This window comes from Centroberyx affinis, unplaced genomic scaffold (assembly GCF_046629955.1).
Source record: "Centroberyx affinis isolate AG114_WGS23_722 - 3 ecotype Tasmania unplaced genomic scaffold, CSIRO-AGI_Caff_v1 ptg000993l_1, whole genome shotgun sequence".
Classification (NCBI taxonomy): domain Eukaryota; kingdom Metazoa; phylum Chordata; class Actinopteri; order Beryciformes; family Berycidae; genus Centroberyx; species Centroberyx affinis.
This window is the reverse complement of record NW_027279558.1, coordinates 473,502-496,054: the sequence shown is the minus strand read 5'-3', so window position 1 is coordinate 496,054 and position 22,553 is coordinate 473,502. Positions and strand designations below refer to the sequence as shown.

The 22,553-nt window shown below is 42.8% G+C and overlaps 1 protein-coding gene across 2 annotated transcripts in view; it reads right to left on the bottom strand.

Moving 5' to 3' along the window:
* Positions 1-22,553, bottom strand: part of LOC139646573 (transient receptor potential cation channel subfamily M member 7-like) — a 44,963-nt gene that overhangs the window by 1,126 nt on the left and 21,284 nt on the right. Inside the window, exons 12-39 of one of the 2 annotated variants that reach the window (XM_071522477.1) lie at positions 21,984-22,118; positions 21,544-21,597; positions 21,301-21,441; positions 20,258-20,392; positions 19,812-20,089; positions 19,219-19,447; positions 18,150-18,305; positions 17,668-17,811; positions 15,288-15,416; positions 14,647-14,898; positions 13,145-13,319; positions 11,831-11,963; positions 10,739-10,920; positions 10,317-10,449; positions 9,198-10,000; positions 7,703-7,797; positions 6,840-6,930; positions 6,426-6,502; positions 6,217-6,254; positions 5,806-5,843; positions 4,863-4,910; positions 4,115-4,159; positions 3,799-3,864; positions 2,768-3,051; positions 2,043-2,125; positions 963-1,168; positions 334-385; positions 87-193 (exon numbers count right to left, since the gene is read on the bottom strand). In XM_071522477.1, coding sequence (XP_071378578.1) covers positions 87-193; positions 334-385; positions 963-1,168; positions 2,043-2,125; positions 2,768-3,051; positions 3,799-3,864; positions 4,115-4,159; positions 4,863-4,910; positions 5,806-5,843; positions 6,217-6,254; positions 6,426-6,502; positions 6,840-6,930; positions 7,703-7,797; positions 9,198-10,000; positions 10,317-10,449; positions 10,739-10,920; positions 11,831-11,963; positions 13,145-13,319; positions 14,647-14,898; positions 15,288-15,416; positions 17,668-17,811; positions 18,150-18,305; positions 19,219-19,447; positions 19,812-20,089; positions 20,258-20,392; positions 21,301-21,441; positions 21,544-21,597; positions 21,984-22,118 — 4,309 coding nt within the window. Of the gene's footprint in view, positions 1-86; positions 194-333; positions 386-962; positions 1,169-2,042; positions 2,126-2,767; positions 3,052-3,798; positions 3,865-4,114; positions 4,160-4,862; positions 4,917-5,805; positions 5,844-6,216; positions 6,255-6,425; positions 6,503-6,839; positions 6,931-7,702; positions 7,798-9,197; positions 10,001-10,316; positions 10,450-10,738; positions 10,921-11,830; positions 11,964-13,144; positions 13,320-14,646; positions 14,899-15,287; positions 15,417-17,667; positions 17,812-18,149; positions 18,306-19,218; positions 19,448-19,811; positions 20,090-20,257; positions 20,393-21,300; positions 21,442-21,543; positions 21,598-21,983; positions 22,119-22,553 lie in introns of both variants that reach the window. The other variant, XM_071522478.1, reaches the window with a different exon arrangement.

The window sequence follows — 22,553 nt, the reverse complement described above, 5'->3', positions numbered from 1 at the left end:
GGTGCCTTGGGTTTTTATGTCACCTGCACAAATTAGCAAATCAGTTTAGGAATAAGCTAGCTGAGCAACTGTAGAAGATCCCTCACCGGGAAGTTTGAGTTTCCGACAGCAGGAATTGCAGTGGTGCTTGGCGCGAAAGTTCCTAATGGCGTCGTCCCCCAGGTTGGCAGGTCCAAATATCATATCATATGATCTGCAGGACCAATAACATAGTTATTCAGTAGCACATTATTAAGCAACAAAGTGGCCGGTAAAGCTGAATCTGATCGAATATCAAGATGCAAGAAGCAGAAAAAGAGATGCTGGCTTGTGAGAACTTCAGAGGGCACTTACCCCTTCTCACCACTCTTTATAACAGATGGATCTGTCAGGATCTCCCCAACACCTGCAGACAGACAGACAGACAGGACATTTCAGCTTCTGTACATAATCAAAGACATTAACCACTGCAACAGCACAAATTTACCTCTGCCATATGTACAAGGCTTGGACTGTGGTGTAGTGGTAGTTGAGGAGGAGGTCAATTCATCTAATATAATCAATTATAACCAGAGAAAGGAAACAGGCTTACAACCCATTATGAGCCCAACCTATAGTTTTAGAATACCTGAAATTTAGTAGCACTAATCCTGGAGCACTGCTGAGATTACACCACCAAGTGAAATTCACAATGACTAAATAATAAAAAAACAAAAAGGCCACTCTCAAGATATCTGTTGACTATTTAAATGCATTCAAAGTCCTGTTGTGTGTCCTTGTTCCTTGTGTCAACATGTAATGTGAAACTAAGTTGTCAAGTTGTTGCTGCACCAGTTTCACCAGGACACATTCCTGTTCTTATTAATTTATTGTACTGGGTGTTTAAAGTTATTCTGTGCTGTGGCACGTTCTCTGACACTAAGATATCATCTCATCTCATCTCATCTCATCTCATGACAATGGGTCCAGTGGGCTGTTTGTACCTTGCAGGTCGAGCACCAGCAGCTCTCCCCGGGTGTACTCGTAGGTCCAGTGGCTGAAGGCCAGCATGGTCTCCTCCAGCAGGTTGGTGGGGACGATCTCGTCTCCGTTGTTGTTGTTGAACTTCCTGAACTCTCCGGTGATGCACTCCTCGATGGCGAACCACTGGCCGGCAGAGTGACAGTACAGCAGGAACACCTCCAGGAACCTGCACAGGCAGAAGGGACTGGCTCAAAAAGGGCAATTCTGACAAACTTGAGGTTTTAGGCAATTAATCCACAAGAGTGTCCCAAGGTGTCTCTTCTGTTGTTTTAGGAGCCTTGAGAGTTATGAAACCTCAACCTTAAAGAAAATACAATTCTATGACTTAAAATTGCATTGCTCGAAGTGATTGAAAGGAAAACTGGTAGACGATCGTTTTCTTGTACCTATATCATGTATTTATAATTATGAAAAAAGGAAATGTTTAATATAGATTTGTGAGCATGACTGTCCATAAAGTGTTCCTTCAGTTGTCTCAGGTAATTTGACAAGACAATGTCATAGGATAACAAGCTCCTGACTCCAGAAAAAAAATTTCAAGAAATTTTAAGAGAAGATGTTCTTTTGCAGAATAAGAGGCTAAACGTCAGTTTTGTTAGAAATACTCTTTAAGCCTAAAATCAGTGTGTCAGTGCCTAGATGGTGGCTTTTGGTGGTCGCTTTTCAGCATTTGACGTGCACAGTTTGAAAGCAGCAGAAGTGTTGCAACACCACTGGAAAATACCTGTGGGAGAGTGTCTTTTAAGCTCGTTCAAAACAGTTTATATTGTCACCTATTGATGAAATATAAGGAAAAACTGGAGCTTGAATGAAGTGGAATGACATATACATATATGCTGTAAATGGCCAGTGGTTTACATTGTGATAGTCAACAAGCAATATGCAGGGTTATAATCAGGCACACACACACACAAAACACATGAAAACAGTTATCTCCTATTAGAAATGAACAGGAATTGTGTCTCCATGAGAAACCATGAGAGCAGAGGCTGCACACCATCCTCCACAGATCCACTGCAATGTGCCACGTGTGTCTTTACCTCGGTGAATAAGGGATTGTCTTCGGCCTGATTTGGTTGAAGGCAAATGTCAGCTTCTGAGCAGCTCGCTGCTGTTGAATTTCCTGGAACAACAGACAGACACCGATCAAACAGTGCTATGATAGGGTTTGCATTTCAATATCAATCTAATGATGAGGTCTTTTCATGTCAGTGTCACTACCCTGATAAAGGAATGTGGCATACTATGAGCATAGGAAGGGGGTGGGTGAAGACTTGACAAGAGAGCAACTGAAACACTGCTAAAATAAAGGCTTATTAAAATTTCTTCACAAATTGAGTTGCTATGGCATTTTTGTGGTTTATTTGTGTTTACTTTTGCCACAGTTCCCTTACTCCTTCCCCATGCTTTTTCACAAACCATACAGTCACCCATCCCCAAAGCCGCAAGTACCGTTGACAGTAATCTTCCTCTTGTGCAACAGCCTGTCCAACAACCTCTTTTTCTCCTAGGCAAGCACTGCAATGCTTTTACTGCGAGTGCTGACAAATGAGCGTGTTCTGGTGTTAAGCCTGCCAGATACTGATCATTCAAAATATTTCAGCATGAACAAACGTGTGCTGTGCTTTCAAAGCGCTGCAGAGAATATAATTAAATCAGGGATCAGATCCTGTGTATTGGTAAGTGAAATTCTGAAGAAAGTGCGGCCTACAGCGGGGTGGTGTGTATGTGTGTGTGTGTGTGTGTGTGTGTGTGTGTTCCCTACCCTGAGACAAAGGTGCAACACAGTGTCCTCCTTGTAGATGCTCTGCCAGGTTTGGACCACCTCCGGAAGGAAGGACTTGACTATGTACAGGTGCCCCGGCTTTAGGATGTCATACTCTGACCAAGTACAGAGCACCTTGAGGGCCCGTCTCAGCCCCCCGCCCATCTCCTCCTTGCTGAGAAACTCTATTTTGGCACACAGGCCCCGCTGGGCCCAGGAAGACATGCTGTTGTTGATGGTGTTGGGGGAGCTCTCCTCAAGACGGTACACAGTCACTGGCTCTCCTGAAACAACACACACAGACACACACAACGGGGCAGGTGTGAGTTAGATCCACTGATACAATTTGGTAAAATTGTACTATGGGTGTGATAGAATAGAATAACGGCTCTGGAATCAACTGTACATTTGCTGGCCTAAGACTGAATCCTGCCGTCTCTCCCATGTCTCCCTTCCTTCTTTGTCTTAGTAAAGAAAATAATTCTCTATAATAATAACTCTCCTTAAAATATAAAGTTGTACGACAGGTGCCATGTTGCTGTCCACTTACAGTGTTGGTTGTAAATACCGTATATAGTAATGATTACGCCACGGTGCCTATTATTTTATTATTACTAAAGATAAGCTGGCACTGAATCACCAGCATTTACATTTGAAGGCATTCAGAAGATGTCACTTCCCTGAATGACTTGCAATAAGTGAAACAGAGTCAGAGCAGCACTGCAGTGGTAACATGATCACCAAATCAACAACATCCAAATCTTTTGGGCAATCGCTCTTACTCAGCAATAGACATGAACCAGGATTGTGAAACCAACAAGGCTGTCGCAAAAACAACACAACTAAGCTTGATTCAACAACAGCTGCGGTGTGGGTGTGGCGCAAGCATGAGGAAGTGTGGGTGGGGGAAAACAATGTAAAAACCATCCATCTTATTGGGCTCCAAACTTCCTCATTTTCTAACTGGCACAGAGAGGGAGGTACTTTCACCTGACCTGACATGTCAATATGCAAATATAACCCAGTCTTACCTCTAGGGGGCACAGGGGTGAAGGGGATACTCTGGGACAGCCGCATCAAGTTGTTGCGCTCCACAGCTACAGGAGACACACACACACACAGGTCAACACACAACTCTAGCAGGAGAGTTAACGGGCAAAACTACTTTCCACTTTTGTGTCAACTTATTGACAATTTTCTACTATAGCTGGCATTCTAAATGAGGTAAAATGTTTCAATATTGCCAATATTCTACAATTATTAGTCCTGGAAGTTATATACAATTATATTAACTGCACCCTTCCACCCTACAGTCTAGATAACAGTTTGGAAGAATCCAAATCTCACCTGAATACTGGTAGTTTTCCATGGGCTTGAAAGGGGAGCCGATGGCTACAGGGGGAAACAAAGAGTTTGGTCATTAAACCTTTCTGCAATACCGTCTACACAATTATTTGATAACAGCTGATAAATGTGTCAGTGACAATCATTTAGACACATGAATTCAGATGAGTAGCCAACATCCTGAGCTATTACACCATCAACCAGCAGAGGTCTCTGGACTACTACATTACAACCAAGTCAATTCAGCACAGTGCACATGAGAACAAAGTAATAGGTCTAATATACAAGCTACTGGGCTGATCTATGGATACCAGATATATATCCTTTAATGCATCAGTTTTACTTCCTGGAACAAATTTTTGTTGCTAGGCAAAAAAACCCAACTCAGAACAAATTTGTTGTTTAGATAGACCTTGGTGAAATAGTAGTTACAAAAATTATTATTGTCAAGCTGGTAATTAGATATATACAGTATATGAAATTGACTTTTATATACTCCTGCGTGTATTCAATTAATCAACTTTTGTATTCTCCTATGTGTGAAAACCATCTATCTATCTATCTATCTATCTATCTATCTATAATAGACCATAAAAATATTTGTGAATATTACTTCACTCAGGTCTGGTTTCTTAGTAACATTAGCTCATTGGTCTTTGTGTGAGGAAACTACTGGGGTCTTGCTGATATTCATGGCATAAACAATACTGATAGATGTCTCTGAGTCGGTGGTGCAGTCCGCGTTACTCACAGTCCTTCCTGGCTCCCAGGTGGGCATGTCGTGCGGTGTAGAGACAAGCTGCAGCTGTAAGCACAGGAGGAGAGAACCATGAAGCAGTCATCCAGCAACACATGACTGAACCAACACAAATACATACATCTGATCGCAGGGTTCCCACTGTGGCCCAGATGCAAGATTCCATGACTTTCTGTTGGCAAGTCTGAGCGCTTCCGACCATTCTGTATCTAATGCAATAAATGTGTAAAACAAGTTGTAAAGTACATTCTTCTGTGCATTCTTGTGAAGTGACCCACTTGTTTCCTGAGGGAACACGTTATTTGATAGTTCAATGTTAATACTCAACTATCAGGTGACAATAAGTAGATGTACAACAAAGTTTCACTTGCCTATTTGCTGCATCTCTACACAGTGTGTAATCCTCACCCCATTTTTAAACCCAAACCCAAGATTAACTCTAACCCAGACATTTAATATTGATAGGCTACTTTTCATACTTTCACATCACCTGAAACTCTTTTAGTGACACATTTTAGTTATCAGTACTGGTCTATCCAAATAAAGTGTGACCTTTCTGGATATTTCCTGACTTCCTCAGAGAATGTATCACACTCCTTGACCTCCCTTGTCTAGAATAAGCCAAATTTCATAATATTTCAGAAATCCCATAACTAGCTCCCCTATTTTATTTGCTGTAATGGACACCTGAGATTGTCTTCCATAACACTGTATTTAATGATGTTGCTAAAGTCAAACCACAGTCTTTGGAGATGCTGACTTTCTGCAGGATACCACTGGAGCATTGTCACACACATGCACACACAAGATGCAAAGATGGGGATGATCAAAGGTGAATCAGATAGCAGTATGCAGGTGATGCTGCTGGACTAGTCAATCCAGACAGAGGGTCTGACAATACTAAACCATGTGGGCAGAGGCATTTCAGTGAAACTACAATTCCTACCATTTAGAGCGTCATCCCCAGGAGCTCGTCTGAGAGAGAGAAAATACAACAGACATTAGCTTAAACCACCCAGCAAAACGCATAAGATGAAATACAAATCAAGCTAGTTCACATCTACGTAAGTGGCTGGGTAAGGTGCTATGACTTACGTTAAGTATTTACACTGTGTGCGCAAGTGTGTGCATGAATGTTTGTGAGTGTGTTTGCATTGTCTAAGTGAAAAAAAAAAAGAGAGCAGTCATCGACTGCAACAGCCTCGCGAAACACATCAGTCTAGTTCCCCCTTCTTTCTAGGAGTTCCCATAAAGATAAGGGATTTGTGTGTTGTGTATTTGGTTTGTAACAGTGTGGTTTGTGTGTGTGTGTGTGTGTATGTGTTGTTGGCCAGGAGAGGATACTTACAGGCTGCTGGCTTGGGCTGACTTGACCTGAACTCTCTCCTGATGGAGAAATGAAAAGTTGTCAAAAAATGATTAAATTAGAGTTAGAGTTAAACAGTACAGAGTTGTGTTTCTTAAGTGTATAATTTTCACAAGTGTTCTTAAGTGTGTTTCTTAAGTATGTGTGTATGAAAACACACACACACACACACACACACACACAATTCTCACCAGTACTGCAGCCCTGGGGTCCTCATGGATGAGGATGTCTTCAGCTGACACTCTGCTCCTTTCCTTCTTAGTCAGAGCTACAGAGAGACAAAAAAACGATCAAATAATAATTAAACAAATAATAAAAATAATATGCAACAAAAAATAAAATAATTAGCAATGAATGTAATTAAGGATGATTCAACATATAAGAACTAATAGCAGTAATAAAACATTAACAGTGTTGCTTGGGACAGGCTTTCCCAATCCCTGGCTTGGGACTCCAAGCAGGATGTTCTAATATGAAAATGAAGTACTTGGAAAATCCCTCATCAATACAAAAATTAATGCAATAACTGATTTTGAAATGAAGAGATACAGATCTTTCTTAGCAGATATTTTCGTAGAGTTATTTGTGTATTTGTGTAAGCTTACTGGAGTCAGGATGGAGGAAGGCCGGGCTCCTGTCAAACTCTGTGAAGCCGGCGTACGAGTTGACGGTCCTCATGTGACCCTCAGGCTGACCCTGTGGCCGCAGGAAGACAGACGGAGACACAGACAGACACACAGGAAGGTGTGAGAAGGTAAACAACGTTCCTAAACGTTGATTCACGGTGAATATGGCACAATTTAAGCCAATGTTTCTTAAAGATTCACTTGGCAAGATATTTCTGTAAAAATACACCCATCTTATCAGTCTAAATCATAAAGTGGGGCTGCAATAGAGAGGAGCGTCCTATCCTGCCCAGTTTGAGACCCTGTAGATTCACCTTATTTGCCCAAATGAAATTCTGGTGTTGGATATGGTCACTTCTCCGCTTGCAGAAAATAAAGCGATGAATCAAAATTTAAGAGTGAAATACAAACTGCCTCCTAAACAGCAGTGAGCAGCAGGTGGACCCGCCAACGTTAGATCTTTTGCCTCTCTTGTCCCTTGGATGTCCTCTGGTATAAAATGATCACTGACCGGCCGGGTTGGCAAACATCAGTGTGCTGTGTACTGACATAGCGTTACATGATTTCCAGGTATTGAAGTTCAAATTTTTCAGTTACCTCTTGCTGCCATTTGGGAGCGCCATTGCCAACATGCAAAGTTGCCTAGTGGAGCTTTAAACAAGGGTTGGGATGGGTGATCGGCTTTGTTCATAAAAAGGCAAATATCACGATGGGGACATACTTTGAGATCAAAGATCTTTTCACAAGAAATATTTGTTCAATTAGAGTGACCTGGATAAATGAAAAAATACAATGGTCCACACTATAAAGTCTCCAGATATAAAAATAACTGACTGACACACCTGCTGTCTGCTGCGTGTGGCTGGGCTGTGCTGCCTGCTGGAGGTGGAGATCTCTTTGGGTGAGGAGTGCTGGAGGTCCAGACTGTCTTTATGTCCTGAGTGAACCAAGAATACACTGTCAGGCCACCAGAGACCAAGTCTGTGTTAGAACATCCAAGTGATTTAAGAATGAAGGATGACCATAGTATAGCTCATGTTTACAATTTTTTTTTTCCATGCAAGAAATGCGCAAAATATGTGGAGAAACATCAATTTACTTTCTTAGCTAATTCCAAACCTGGGTAAATTAGTATTTGCAATAAATTCTTAGCATTTGTTTTACCCTGGTTGGAGTACCAAATTAAGAGGGGTTTGCAGCATCAGGACAATTTAGATAAGAGTCAGGCACAATGTCAATCACAATCTCAGGAAAGTGGTTGAAATCTGTTATGCATTTCCTGTCTTTCTGGTACTTCTTGTTTTCTTTATATAACAATACCCCACCCATCTGGTAGCCAAGCAGATGAAAACAAATACCAAGAATTATTTGCAAATACTATTTGACCCAGATTTACTTACTTCTCCCCTTATAAAATCTGAAGAAATTGTGGAACACATAACACAAATGCATTGTATCTGTCTGATTTGCTTACATTAGACACCAGAATATCAAAATAATCACAATTCAGTAATTTGATTCAGAAATTCATCTCTTCACCTCCACCTGTCGAACAAATCCTTAACCAATCATGGATAGGGCTGCAAACTTCAACCAGTCAATCAATCACCCATGCCCCAGTAACATCATACTTGTAAACCTCAGAACCAATAGAATAAACAAAACACCCCGTAAAAGGTCCAGAGAGAAGAAGAGAGACAGAGACCAGAGAAAGCAGAAAGGTCCACTGGGACCCTGATGTGGGGAATGGAGAGGCTTGAGCACCCAGCAGACGCAGCCCTGTACTTCGGCTCAGACTCAAAATCAAACCTCTGGTCGCGTTTGGCTCTCTTGCCGTGTTCCTGCCGTTTAGAGAGACTTCTGACCCACTCTGCCCCCGATAGGAGGCCTTTGGAGGGGCCGCTGGTCCTGACACACTCCCTTCTCTGCTCCTTCGTCTGCCGGGCCTCCTGGGTGCCACAGCAGGGGCGAGGGCGCAACCTGGTAGGGGGCTGTTTTTGTGGCCATCACCCTGCGGTGATGAAGCCATCTGACAGGCAGCCTCAGGAGCCAATGGGACTTCAGTGTCTCTACACTGTCTACTCAGAGAACCGGTCCTGCCCTCATCGTCGCAGAATGCCTCGTTCACGTATCCCCCACTCACTTCCCTCTCCCTCTCTCCCCTTTCTAACCCCTCTGCGCTCTTAGGCTTCGCAGTGCAAGCAGGCAAGCAGGCGGGGTGAGCAGAGCCCGAACTCTTGGAAACAATGACAACAGTAGGATACACACACACACAGTCTCCATCCTCGTCTTTCTTCTCCTCATCAACATCAGGCTCACCCTCATTCTTATACTTACCCACAAACGCCCCAAACTCTACAGTGGTGCTGTCTGGCTGCATGGGGTGTTGGTAAAGCCCAGCTAGCGCTAGTTCGGGGTGGCTGGAGCCACTGGGCTGGGAGGGGGTGCTGCTGACGTAGAACTGAGCCCCGGGAGAGGGCACGTTGGGCAGGCTGGCGGGGGAGTCGGAGAGGCCCGGCTCCTGTGGACGGGTCAGCTGCCTCTGGGTGAAAGAGTGGCCTCGGAGGCGCAGCTCCGGAGGGGACACGGCCACGGCACTGGGGGCGAAGGCACTGGCACCGGCGCTGCCTGAGGAGCCAGCCTCTGCAGCAAAGTGCCCTAGCCCGACCAACCCCCTCCTCTCTGGACTCAAAGCCGGGTTAAAGTTAGGGTCCAGCCCCGGTCCTATCCCCGGCCCGAGCCCCAATCTCCGGCTACTCTCTGGCCCGGCCCCTCCTCCTGCACCCATCCCAAAAAGAGAATCCGCCATGTTGGCCCCTGCCTGGGGAAAAGAGGAGCCGAAGTACGCCCCCACACTACGTTTGCCCAGCACAGAAGGTTTAGAATGGGGGCCAGTGTCTGTTGGCACAGGGGCGAGGCTGGGCACCACGTTCTTGGACAGGCTGAGTTCACGGGTGATCTGATTGTGGACCTTGCTGGCCTCCGATGCCCTCTGGGCAGTCAGGGCCTTCAGAGTGTCCACAGTCAGAGCTGAGAGGTCCTGGAGGTGCCCGATCTGGGAGTCCAGGGTGTGCAAAGAGCGCTTGATAAAGTTGACCTTGTTCCCAACTTCCTTTAGCTGGACACACATGGTCTCAACCCTGAGTAATGACAGAGTAGAGAGTAGCATCAGTTGTCCACAGCTCAGCTCAGTCTCTATAACCTGCTATATTTTAAGCATCATTACAATTCTTAAAATGAAAATGTAAATAACTACTGAAATAACTGACTACTAGCATGGCATGTTCAGCACCTCATTTTGAAAATGTCCGATGTGTCCATTTGAGCTGTATTCATTTAAGGTAATGCAGTAGTCTGTAATCATTGAATGTGGCTGATTTTAAATGCTGCATGTTAATGTTTGCTTCTTGATAGCACTTTGCACCTTGCTTCTAGGGAGGGCAATGAGAGACCCACCTGTCTGAGGTAAGGCGTATGCGCTCCTCGCTCCCCGAGTGAAACTGGTCATCCTTTTCGTGGAAGTATGTCTCCACACACTGCTCCTCAAAATCATGTAGCTTCTTTTGGTCTTCCTCTGTCAGAAACAGCTCTGAAGGAGAGGGGATCAGAGATGAGTTATACAAATATGTACATATATATATAAGTGCATGTGTCAACAAAAATCAGAGACACTGCTGGAGATATTCTATTAGCAACAGTGTCAAAAAAGTTTGTTCTAAATGGCAGAGAACAATAAAAGAGAGACATTTGCTGATCAGCTCTAACTAATGAACAAAAAGTATTGTTCCCCCACATGTAGACCATTAAGTCCCTGGAACCAAACGGACCTACTGGAAATATTTTGTTAATGTTAAAAATACATGGTTTTCTATGCATACTTGGTCCATAGGTGTTCTCCTTCTTCCTCTTCCTGCACATGCAGTAGAAGAGAGAGTAGACATGGCAGAGGAAGATGAAGGGGGGAGGGAGGACAGGCTTCTCGTGGTAGGCCATGATGAAGTGGTAGCGCTGGTACTTCCACACCAGGTTAGAGATCGACTTCACTTGGAGATACACATTGCTGGAAAACAGAGAGAGAACTGAAATGACCATTGTCAAAGATGACACATTTAATTGCAAAATATAGGAGAATGAATTAAATTAAGTTGTAGGATCTGCAAAAACATTTGAAAATGCTCTCAACTGAAGCTAAGCTCAGGTTTCACACTTGTGCCTCGCAATTTTTCGGTGTAGCATGATTTTTTTCCAGTATCATATGGTAGAAAAATGGTAGCTCTGTAAAGATGCAGTGCACAGTCTCAAGAATACTTGCTCGTGACACTTCCAGAAATCACAATTGTCTGGATGCAGCAGGGGTGCATCAGACAACCACTATCCAAACTGTGCCTGCCACATTGGCTCTGTGAAGCCATTATATATAAGTGCATGTCAATCCACTTTACCAGTGGTTTTCAGATAGGACGCAAAGCCGAGTCATGGCAAGGCTGTCATGGGTTCCCAAATTATTCTGCAAACATTGTTGGCTTTGACAGTGGAGCATTTTTCAGCATTTTTAAACTTTATTGTATATTGGAGCCTCTAGTTATGTTGATATAGACTTTCCAAATACCTGCAGCACAAAACGGGCAGATTAAAACACTGGATGATTGGTTAGCAGCCTAAAACCATGATGAATTCTGTGATATTAGTCTAAACAGCCTATAAAATCAATTTGATTCTTTTGCTGTGGCATTAAAAAAAAATGCTTTCATCAAATTTTTAATAGCATAATAAAAGTACAGTATGTTTGAATAGAGAGTGTTGCGCCTGCTCTCCCCTCTAGACTTACCACCCATTTAAAAACACCTCTGCTCCCTTTGTTTGCACAACTTTTTTCTCCTTTGTTGCAATATTTGGGTCCAATAAAAGTTGGAAAAACTACCGCACCTCACGGTTTACAACCATTCCAGCAGTATGTACTGTGCTCTTACTTGAAGAAGGCGATGAGGAGGTTGACCATTAGTATATACTGTACAAAGAGGTAGACTGCTTGTAGGAGAGGAGTTAGCCACACTCCTGCCGCACACAGGGACTTTACTGCATTTTCACTGTTATTGGCACACACTGTGGAGAGAAGATACCAAGTAAGATATACACACATAGGTGCGCACATACAGTCTCCAAGACACTAGATGAATACTGATGATATCTACTCAAAACATCAGTATATTGTACAGATACACAATCCACCAATAGTTTTCTACCCTGTGTGGATTCCAATCTGACGTGGAGCTTCGGGATTCACTCTGGCAAAGATGTAAGGATTCATTTTAAGACAGAGACGGACAATAGTGCCTTCAGCAGAGGCAGACATCGTCAAATTGGTCAAATGTAATGTGGATTACATAATGTGGAATGAGGCACATTAGTAAAATTAAAATATAGTATTGGCTTCAGCTGTTGGTAGAGTTGTCCACCTGTATTGCTTTTTATATTGCCTGTGTATCACGGCTTTTACAAACGGACCCAAAATATGAGCCGACACATTCATAAAGAGGAACCCAGACACTTTTACTAGAAAATTAGTGACTAGAAATTAGCTGTTAACATGGATATTATGGTGTTGATATATATATAAAAAAAAAGGTACGTACAGAGTCTATCATATTAAAACAGCTCCATTATTGGTACTGTGTAGTTGCACACTTGTGAGGTTTGGTTTAACTCAGTGCAACTGGGATTTGCTCAGGAGAACATTTAGAATGTTTGAGCTGAAATGGAATCCTTGAGTATTCAATGTTTTAAATTTTAATACTCCGTTTTATTTAACAGTATCTCTATTAAGTGGATCCGCCATCTGACAATTTCCCCCTCTCTCCCTTGCTGGGCTAAGCTTATAACAATGATAATCCACGTGATGAATTACAACAGTGTTTGAAACCTCAGGATGCCAACTCAGGTTATGGAGCACAGCCAGGTGTTTTGTTCCAACTAAGCTTCAAATGCTCCCGACTCAACTGATGATCACTTAATCGCGTTCCTTTAATCCCGACCACTTCCAGCAGAGTCGAGGCAGTCAATGCTGCGGTGGAGCAAAAAGCCCTGTCCTCTCCAAAGAGCAGCGCTGGCTGCTTGTGTGTGTGTGAAAGGGGGCGGTGAGGGGCACGATGATTAGGCCGTCGTGGCTTTGATTTCCAGTGCTTTTTTTTTTTGGAGTGTCAATCAGCTACCATGCTATGGTGAGAAGCTTTGAATAAAACTGTTCTTACCCTCGTAATCTCCCCTACCATCCTCATCGTCCTTACCGTCGATTTCATAGGCATACACTTCCCCGTACATCATCCAGTACGGTTGGAAGACCACATCTTTGGCCAGCGTCCAGCTGGGCTCCTCATGTGGGTAAAGAATGGCTTTCCTGGGCACGCCATAGCTCAGCAGGACTATAGCCATTATTACCACAATATAAAACATGTTGGCCACCTGGAAGAGAGGTCACACATACCGAGTTAAGCATAAGACTGATTGAAATGATATTTAAGTTGTGTAGGACATTTCTGTTTGTTTTAGTGTACAAACCTCTGCTCTGGGGACCCACTCTTACTTTTGCTTTCGCTCACCCCAAAATTTTACTTTTTTAAACACACTTTCGAATAAGTAAAATTAGACCCAGGTAATCTTATTTTATTATTTAATCTGATCTACTTTTTCAGAAAGTAATTTTTGCCTGTTTGTTTGCAACTATTGATAATGAGAGCTGGGAAAAAATGGCTGCGATGATAGATCCCCAGGGCAGATCATGCTGGAGGGTTGACTACTCCTGAACTTCTATGAAGGTGTGCAAGATGGGAAATTTAAAATGTTCTACTTAAATCTAGTATCACTTTAAAGGGACCAATCGACAGAATTCATGTATTACCCTGTGATCTTAGACATTTCATCCAATATTAGTCAACACAAATTATGTGAATTCTGTTCAAGCTTTTAAAAAAAAAAACACAAGGAGCACAGTGGGAACCATATTAAATGCTAAACATGATAATGGTAATTCTAAAAGAGAGTTTTGAGAGTTCTAAAACTGATGGGACCACCTAGGATAATGTAGTGGATTACAATACCTGGTAACAGCATGTAGATGGATAATGCTGTCTAAATGCGAATGTTCAAATCAATATTAATATGAGCATTTTGTGAATGCACAAAAAGTAGCAACACCGCTCTCATGGTACGTTCAGATTACGTGCGACAAAGCTACAAAACAGGCAAGTGTAACCAGCCGCAACGTTGCCAAGTCTCACACTACTTTTCATATTTTGAAGGGATCTGTAGGTCTATAAATTTCAATGCGTTTTATTTCCTTGCATTGTGTAAACATGGATCGAGAGCCGAGAGCACCTTCAGGACAAGGGGGATGGAAAATAATGAAACAGCTTTCTCACTATTGAGATTGGTTGACACTTCATCGCGTCATTGGAGTGGGAAAAAAATCGCAGTCAGCTCAACTTTGATTTGTAGTGTTGCACGGCCATCACACGGTGCTATATGTCACACACGCGCACGTAGGTCTGTGTCACCAACTCCCACTGAAAATAACTTACTTCCAGTAGCTTTGTCGCTTGCAATGTGAACCTACTGTCACAGCAAAAGCAGTTCTATTAAACATCTCTCAAATAACAACCAAGACATTTTTAAGAACACTCTTAAGCATGAAAGTCAATATTCTCCATACCAACGTCATCAAGAAAAAATCCTCTATGTTAACTGTGCTTGGTGATTATTATGATTATCATTCCGATTATAAAGAACTCACCATTTTAGCAATCATCATGACATATGGTCCTGCTTGCTGGTTGACAGCCAGGATATCTAGGAGTCGCACGTACCAGAAGATGATATTGAGACAGTAAACTGTCCTCCCGGGGACAAAGGCATCCCCTCCACCCAACCTCAGGCCAAAGCCCACAAAGAAGGTCACAATGGCCAGAAAGTCGGACACATTGAAATAGTCATCGAACCACACTTTTATCTTTTGACTTATCTTGCCAGCTTCAGACATAAACATCTGAAAAAAAACAAAAAAAAACAGGAGAGGAATAAAGGATAAGGAGATTAGTCAGTGCACAGGTGATGTATATTTTAGGCTTGGTTCAGGTTTAGTTTATTTCCACAAATGATAAAAGCTGAAAAAATAAGAAACCCCAAAGGGCCTATGAAATTGTCTCACCCCATAATCTCTTCAGAGACTAGGTCGGGACCCAAAAGTGAGTTGCAACAAGATTAAAACAGGTCTATAAATTCTACTGAAAGAAAGTGGACTCTAACGCTATTGTCTATGTTTTGCTGCCATATCATTCTCAAACTCACAGCAATGGTAGACTTAACAAAATACTCTAGTTGGGGAGCTTAAAACAGGGTATACGGTCATCCCTCTAACCCCACTGCTTTACATACCTCTCTGATTTTCTCAATGGCAGAGGTGAAGATGTAGAGGATGACCACCCACTCTTGAGGAGACGGCCATTCGGGCATTTTCACCAGGACAACGTAGGAGTAGAACATCAAGAAGCCCAGGTAGAAGAGCTGACCGAGGGAGACACAGAAGAAGAGTCTTTGCCTGCATTGTATGTAAAGCATTTCACTGAAGCCGGAAAACTAAATTTTCCCATGCATTCATATATTCACAGTCAATATAAACAATATAAACAGTTATAAGTTGAATTTGATCACAAAATGTGCACCTGCAGATATTTTCTAGCAGATGCCCACATTGTGGATTTGTTCATTTTCAGATTTCTGCAAAGACTGTGTGTAATGTAGGCGAAGAGACTCTGAATTGTTCTTGAAACAGTCCCAGAGAGGGGTTTCCTCTCATATCCTAACATATTTTTAGAAGAGGTCAACCCAGACACTCCAAAGGGACTGAACCTCATCATGGCACTTTGAGTTAGAAGAAAATAGCCTCCCATTTCCACAGGGCCTCTGAACCCTCTCAGCTGGGGTTAGCTGTATGGACAAGAGCTGTGTGGGAGAGGAATCTCATCTGCTCCGTCTCAAGTGAAATTCACAGTTCCTGGCTAAGTCCTTCGTCAGAAAGGGGGAAATAAACAAACAAACCAACCAACCCAAAACAGGTGTCCACTCATCTTTGAACTGAGCATGGTTCAAATCATTGGGAAATGGGCAAAGTTCAAGAATGACCTTTCCTTCATGACAGTTGAATGGACAGCCTTGCATAGATGTGTGTAATGTGGGTGAACTGGCCAATTTACAGAAAAAACAGGAATCCAGTAGATTTTCTGGAAAGAAGGAAAACATGTAATAAACTAGTTTTTGTGCAGGTTCTAATGCAAACGACAAATTGACATGCCCATAAAGAAGTGCAAATTTAATTTAACCACCCATGAAATAGTTTAAGCTAGAATCATTGTGGTGCAACAGATATGTTTGCCAATGCGTTTAGATCTGTTTCTATACAAAAACAAGTACAAACAACAGATGTTCTTTTCCTCTGAAATAAACCAAATAAACCACTTTTTTGAAGGATAAATACCCCTTTAGACTGTGTCTATAACTTAGGGAGAATCCTCTGGGAACCACATTGCCTTAAACAGCATCTTTATCCACCAGACTTGACCAAGGGCTCCATTCCATTCAGAGCACAGGGTCGTCCATACTGCCTAATGTGGGAAAGTCTGAAAATGCGCAATGGTCACATGGTCCATCTATGTCCATGTAGGCAGGTCAGGCACATACAAATACACACACACACACACACACACACACACACACAGCGAGACAAGTCCTGTTTCTTGATGCAACGTGGAGGAGCTCGACCTTTGTCAAAATTACTGAACCTTGACATGCAAGGTGTAAAGTGTTGGAAAATCAGGCATTAACACTCCCATGTTAGAGGTAAGTCATTGTTGAGTTCTGCCTGGAGCAAAAGCACATCTGTGCTGAGATCAGGATGGAGGCAGGTACAGCAGATGTAGATAAGCTCCAACATAGTCTACATTATGTAGACCAGGTGGCAGTTTCAGTGATGCTATCAGCACGCCTCAGTCCTGAGCAGCCTGAAAAACAACACTGTCCCTGCCAAGGGGACTAAATGACCACGCCTGAGCTCCTGAGAATCAGCCTCAGGCCTACATGCATGTATATGCATGAGAGTGAGAGAGGATGAGTCTGTATGCGACTGTGAGTGTGTGTGTGTGTGTGCGAGAGTGTAAAAGTGAGTATTTATTTAACAATAAGCGTAAATACAACTACCTCTGTCTCTCCCCAAGTCTCTCTGGATACGAGTGTCAGAGAGAGTGAGTAGCATGTAGAATCCTGCGTGTACGTCTTCAATACCAGTCGAAAGTTTGGACACACCTGACTGAATGTACTATGTTTTTCATTCTCTTAAAGCCATTTTGATCTAAAGGCTCATGCTTAAATGCTTGAAATTTGTTTTTAGACAAATATAAATAGTGAAGTTGATGCCTATGTATGAATTTCTTTCCAAAGCCTTTGCCTTTCCATCAAGACAAAGGGCAGCTACTTTAAAGAATCTAAAATATAAGATTTCGATTCGTTTAACCCTTTTTTGGTCAATTCCATTTGTGTTATTTCATAGTTTTGATGTTTTTGACACACTGGAGAGTCTATTTCTTCCAGGAGGAGCTGGAGGAAGCTGCTGGGGAAAAAGGATGTCTGGGCTCCTCTGGTTGCTCTGTTGCCACTGTGACTCTGACCCAGATAAGCGGTTACAAAATTGATGAATGGATGGACATGTGTGTGTATATGAATGCCAATGAGTGAGTGTTCTCTCCTGTCATCTTCTGCATACCGTGTTGGACCAGAACTTGACAATGGGAGCGTGGTAAAAGGCATAAATCTTCCTGGTTAAGGGCAGCTTCCTGGAGCGAACGTGTGTCTCTGTCTCGTTCTTCACTTCCACATGGTCGTGGACTCTGGCCTCTTTGAACACATCCTGCACAGAGGTTGCACAGAGAGAGAGAGAGAGGGGGAGAGAGAGAGGGAGGTAAAGAATGTGAATAAAACAAATATGTGCTGTTGTAAACACAGTATCCAGTATTCATTTAGCTAAATGACTGTCACTAAAAAATAAATTTATGGATTACCACTTGTAACAACAGCGATTATCAGCATGTGTGAAACAGAGTATGACAATGAGAGGTAAATGTGTGTCAAAGCACAAATGATAGACAATGTGAGCAAAAGAAGTGACTAGCTAGCAGTTTCAGTGAAAGAAAACAAAAGAGTGGACAATCATAAGAACGAAACAGAGAGGGACAAAGGGAATTTAACCATCTGGATGTCGTCAGCTACGCTCTGGAAGTTGTGTTCGCTGTCCTCCATGGTCATCTGGTGGTCGTCCTGGCTCTGAGGGATGTGGGCCATCTCAGCCTTGGATTTGTATTCCAACAGTAGGATGGCAGGAGGCACCAAGATACTCAGAATCACCTAGGGACAAACACATACACACACATGTGGGTACTGCTATGTTTGTCAGGACATTCCTTTGACTTACATACACCAAATCATCCAAAGCATTAAATGCTTAAACCCAATTCTGACCTCTAAGCATTTTCAGCGTCCCTACAGATGCACAAAGTTTTACTATTCTGGTCAGGGCTGTCAGAACAGTGAGGGCTTTTAGAAATTACAACTATGGTTATAGCTGCATACACAATTAATCTCTCCATGGTTTGTGGCCTTCCACTAATTAACATATGTGCTGGTTTGAATGGTGCTCATGACCAGTACCATATAACTACGCCCTGATGAAAAATTTCCCACACTGCTGCAAACCCTAACCCTAATGTAAAAACATCTGATCTTACTGCTCACCCAAAACAAACAAATATAGAGCAATTCAATTACAGTACACTTATTTTATACATTATAAGTATCCAAATCCAAATAAGAGCCATTTTTAAACCGCAACAGGAACTGGGAACCGATGCAGGGAAGAGGTCTAAGAGGAAACCGTTTCCAGCAGCAAAATTGCTCCTTTTATTTAGACGTTCCTTTCAATAAACTGACAAATAGTTCCAGTTCTGTCATTTGTGACTTCTATGACACCAACACCTAGTGAAAGCTGATACAAAGCTTGAAACCGTATTCACCAATAAGTCAGTTATGTATCAGTTACAAAGCTCTTACTGGTGTTAAAATATGTTACGATCTTGAGTTCATGAAATGACGCTGCACCTTATAGCAGTTCACCCAAGACAAATATAGGACAGTACGATTCTTCCATATATCATGATGTAAGTATCCAAATAAGAGGCATTTTAAAACCTCAACAAGTACTTGTACTGATATTGGGACAGTTCCTCTTCTGATACTAAAAGACCTGGAGGGAACACTGCACCTTGTACCAGGAGTTCTTGCGCATGTTCAGCCGTCCCATCCACATGTCCGACAGCAGCATCTGGGTGCAGGTGTGAGCCACGAAGGGCCGCAGGTGGGACGAGACGGCCAGCTTCAGACAGGTGGAGTTGCTCCAGTTCTTCAGCTCGTAGGTCAGCAGCTTCATGGCCATGGTCTCGTCCTGCCTGAAGGACTGCTCCAGCAGGTCCACCGCCAGCGTCCCAAACTCACTGGAAAACATCCACACTTTGTATTAATTATGTTCATTAATTTTATACCTTTAGTTTTTTAAGGGGATTTTGGGATGAACCAACCATTTTGGTCATAGAGAAAAGGTTAGTTTCTTGTCCCGATTAGACTGAGTGTAATGAGTGTAACTTTAGACTTGTATACACATTTCATTTTGGTCTTTACTGACAGTGTTATTGTCCAACTTGCTCAAACTACCGTCCCTGCCTCTCTTAGAGGCGAATTATAGCTTGCTTTTGAGAACTCCTTGATCACTCTGGTGATAGTAATACCATAGAGGCACAGGTGGTATAGGTGATAATCCCACCTACCTGCGCCTCTGTAAAGGCCAAGGAAAAAACGTACTTTGAATACTCCTTGAGCTCCTCCGACGTGTCGTCCACCACGTCGCTCTTCTTGGCCTCGTAGCCCATGGAACGACAGAGCTTACAGGCCACCAGGGCCTTGGCCATATTCTCCTCGCCGTGCTGCCAGAAGAACAGCGACATCTTCTGCCTCTTCATCAGCACGGCCCAGACCAGCAGCTCGTTGAAAGGGTAGGGGAACCGCCGTGTCTCCGGGTCATCTATGTCCACAATCTCTTCTTTGCTCCTCTTTTTGTTCTGCTCGACGGAAGACTCCAGCTGAGCGGAGGAGGGAGGAGAAGGAGGAAGAGGTTTAGGAGACAGACACTGGTTGCTGCTGTATGATTACAGTTATCGTTTTTTTCCATTTAGCATTAGCTCTTCAGATGAGGGATGTTGCAGTCTTCTAACTGCCTTGTTCATTTTAATTGAATTACGGGAGGTTACCTTGGGTTTGTATGGCTGTGCGGTCTTGATGAAGTGGTTGTGCCTGGTCTTCTCCTTCTTGTCAGCCTGGATGCTAAAAGACTCATGACTTTTCCTCAAATGAGAGCCAGGACCTGCTGTGTGGCGCCCCGACCTCTGTGCAGGACACAGAAATACATTTTCATATTTGCTTTATTTGCGTCCACTGAATGAAATTATAACTTACAATGGATTCAATAACAACAATTAAAGGTTCAAGACAGTGTCTGAAATTGTCTGAAATTACACACTGTAGCTATTTTTAGATACAGAAACAAGACCTGTCCAAAAATGTGTTTAAATGTGTTTTTTCCATTGCATTTCTACTTAAGTGATCACCATGTCAGTGTCCATGTTGTAGTGCTGTAGTTGAAAATAACTCTTGATACCAAAAAACACTTGGTCTTAGTCATGTCCCGAGTTTGTCTTTGTCATCGATTTCAACCTTACCAATTTCTCAAATGTCCTAATACACTTGTCCCTAGTTTAGGGTGAAGAGTGATAAAAATGAATTAAGAAGGGGGTGACAAAGGTTGTGAGCTGGATTCAGATCCATAATAACACCAGTACATGCAGGGTTTCCCACAAGTTGGCAGTTTACTTCGGAGGCTTGTGTAATGAGCTGTATGTTACATTTGCTTCACTTTGCTTCACTGAACTAGTGATAATTAGATGAGAGTACAGTAGTCAGCTAATGCTGCAGTAGTAAGTTAACTAATGCTAGCCATATTAGCTTATACCAGAATGAGAGATATTGGTGCCTGAAAAAATTAGGTACTGGGCTCGCTAAATGAAATGTCAATAATCCTACTTTGCCTCTCTATTCAGTTTCGGCAGCACAGAAACAGTGCGGCTCAAAGGAGCACCCACTGTTTGACCAAAATGTGCTGAGTCAGCACTCAAAATAAACCTTACACAGGCAGGCTGCCCTAATGTTAACATTATACAGGAAACACTGACATGATTTGTCCCTGAGCCTGCTGAGCCACCAGGAGGCTCCAGGAACTGCAGCAGTTTCAACTTACCCTACTGTTGCCATGGAGATTGTTGTAAATGATCCGGAAGCGTTTCCTGGTGTAGTTGCACCTGTAAGTCCCACCCATCAGGAACTCGATGACCAGACCCACGTCAATCAATGTGATCTTATAGTTTGGGGGCAGGTTACCCTGCAAGAAGTTACAGCAAAGATATGAGCAACGGAAGTTAATTAACTCTGGTGAACATCTCCTGCTATCAACCGATGAAATGTTGAATTGGACTGACTCTACCTGTTTGACGTCCCGGACCAGGTGGAGGAGAGTTGGATTGTTGGGAGGTTGTTTCTAAAATAGAGGAAAGGCAAACAAGAGTTAAAAACTAGAATTACCATGCTTTGCATTTGTGTATTACAATGTCATACAAAGCTCTGTGTCCATCTGTGTGCGTGTATGTGTGTGCACATGCATATATGTGTGTGCTTTTGTGTGTGTTTGCAAGTGTGTCTGAGTATGTTGGTCAGCATTTCCCCCAAAATTTATTTTTTCTGTTTGGCAAGATGCAAAGGCCTCTGAAACACCAAACCATGCCCCAAAAAACTCTCCACTGAAACCAAAACAAATATCTTTCTTTTAGAAAAGCTGACAGTGCATCTAAGCAGAGCGGGCTGGCCCACCTCACCTATTCAATGGCAGGTGTGTGTGTGTGTGTGTGTGTGTTTATAGACTGTTACCGTGTTGTAGAGCTCCTCCAGCCGATTGATTGTGAGGAAGCGGTGCATGCTCACACCGTTTTCTATAAGCAACTTGACAAAGTCCACCCTGTCCATCACTAGTGCATCCAGCATCGCCTGCTCCAGAGAGCCAACCTATACATACACAAACAAAAACAATCAAGTTATAAAGCAGCATTATTTATTTCTATCAAATCATTATTAATAAGAGAAAGATGATAGGAGATGAAAGAATGGACCAAAAATTATGGCAAAAACAAAACAATATAGGCAAAAAAAGAAAAGAACATAAATAAATATAATCTTCCCTTCCATTCACACAAGAGCCAGTAGTGCCAAATATTAAAATCAACATAACCACTGAGGGCGGCTTATGAAGACAACTCTAACCGGGTTCATGTTACAGTCAAGACAAACGGTTCATGGCAGCCTGCCCAAGTCTAGTCCCCTGGCCCTTCGGACTGCAGATCCTGGGCAGCGGAGATTCTGGGGTTATTCTGGGCAAGTCTAAAGGTTTGGGGCGAATGTTAAGCTAAGCAAACATCCCTGCAAGCTGTGGCTCGCACAGAC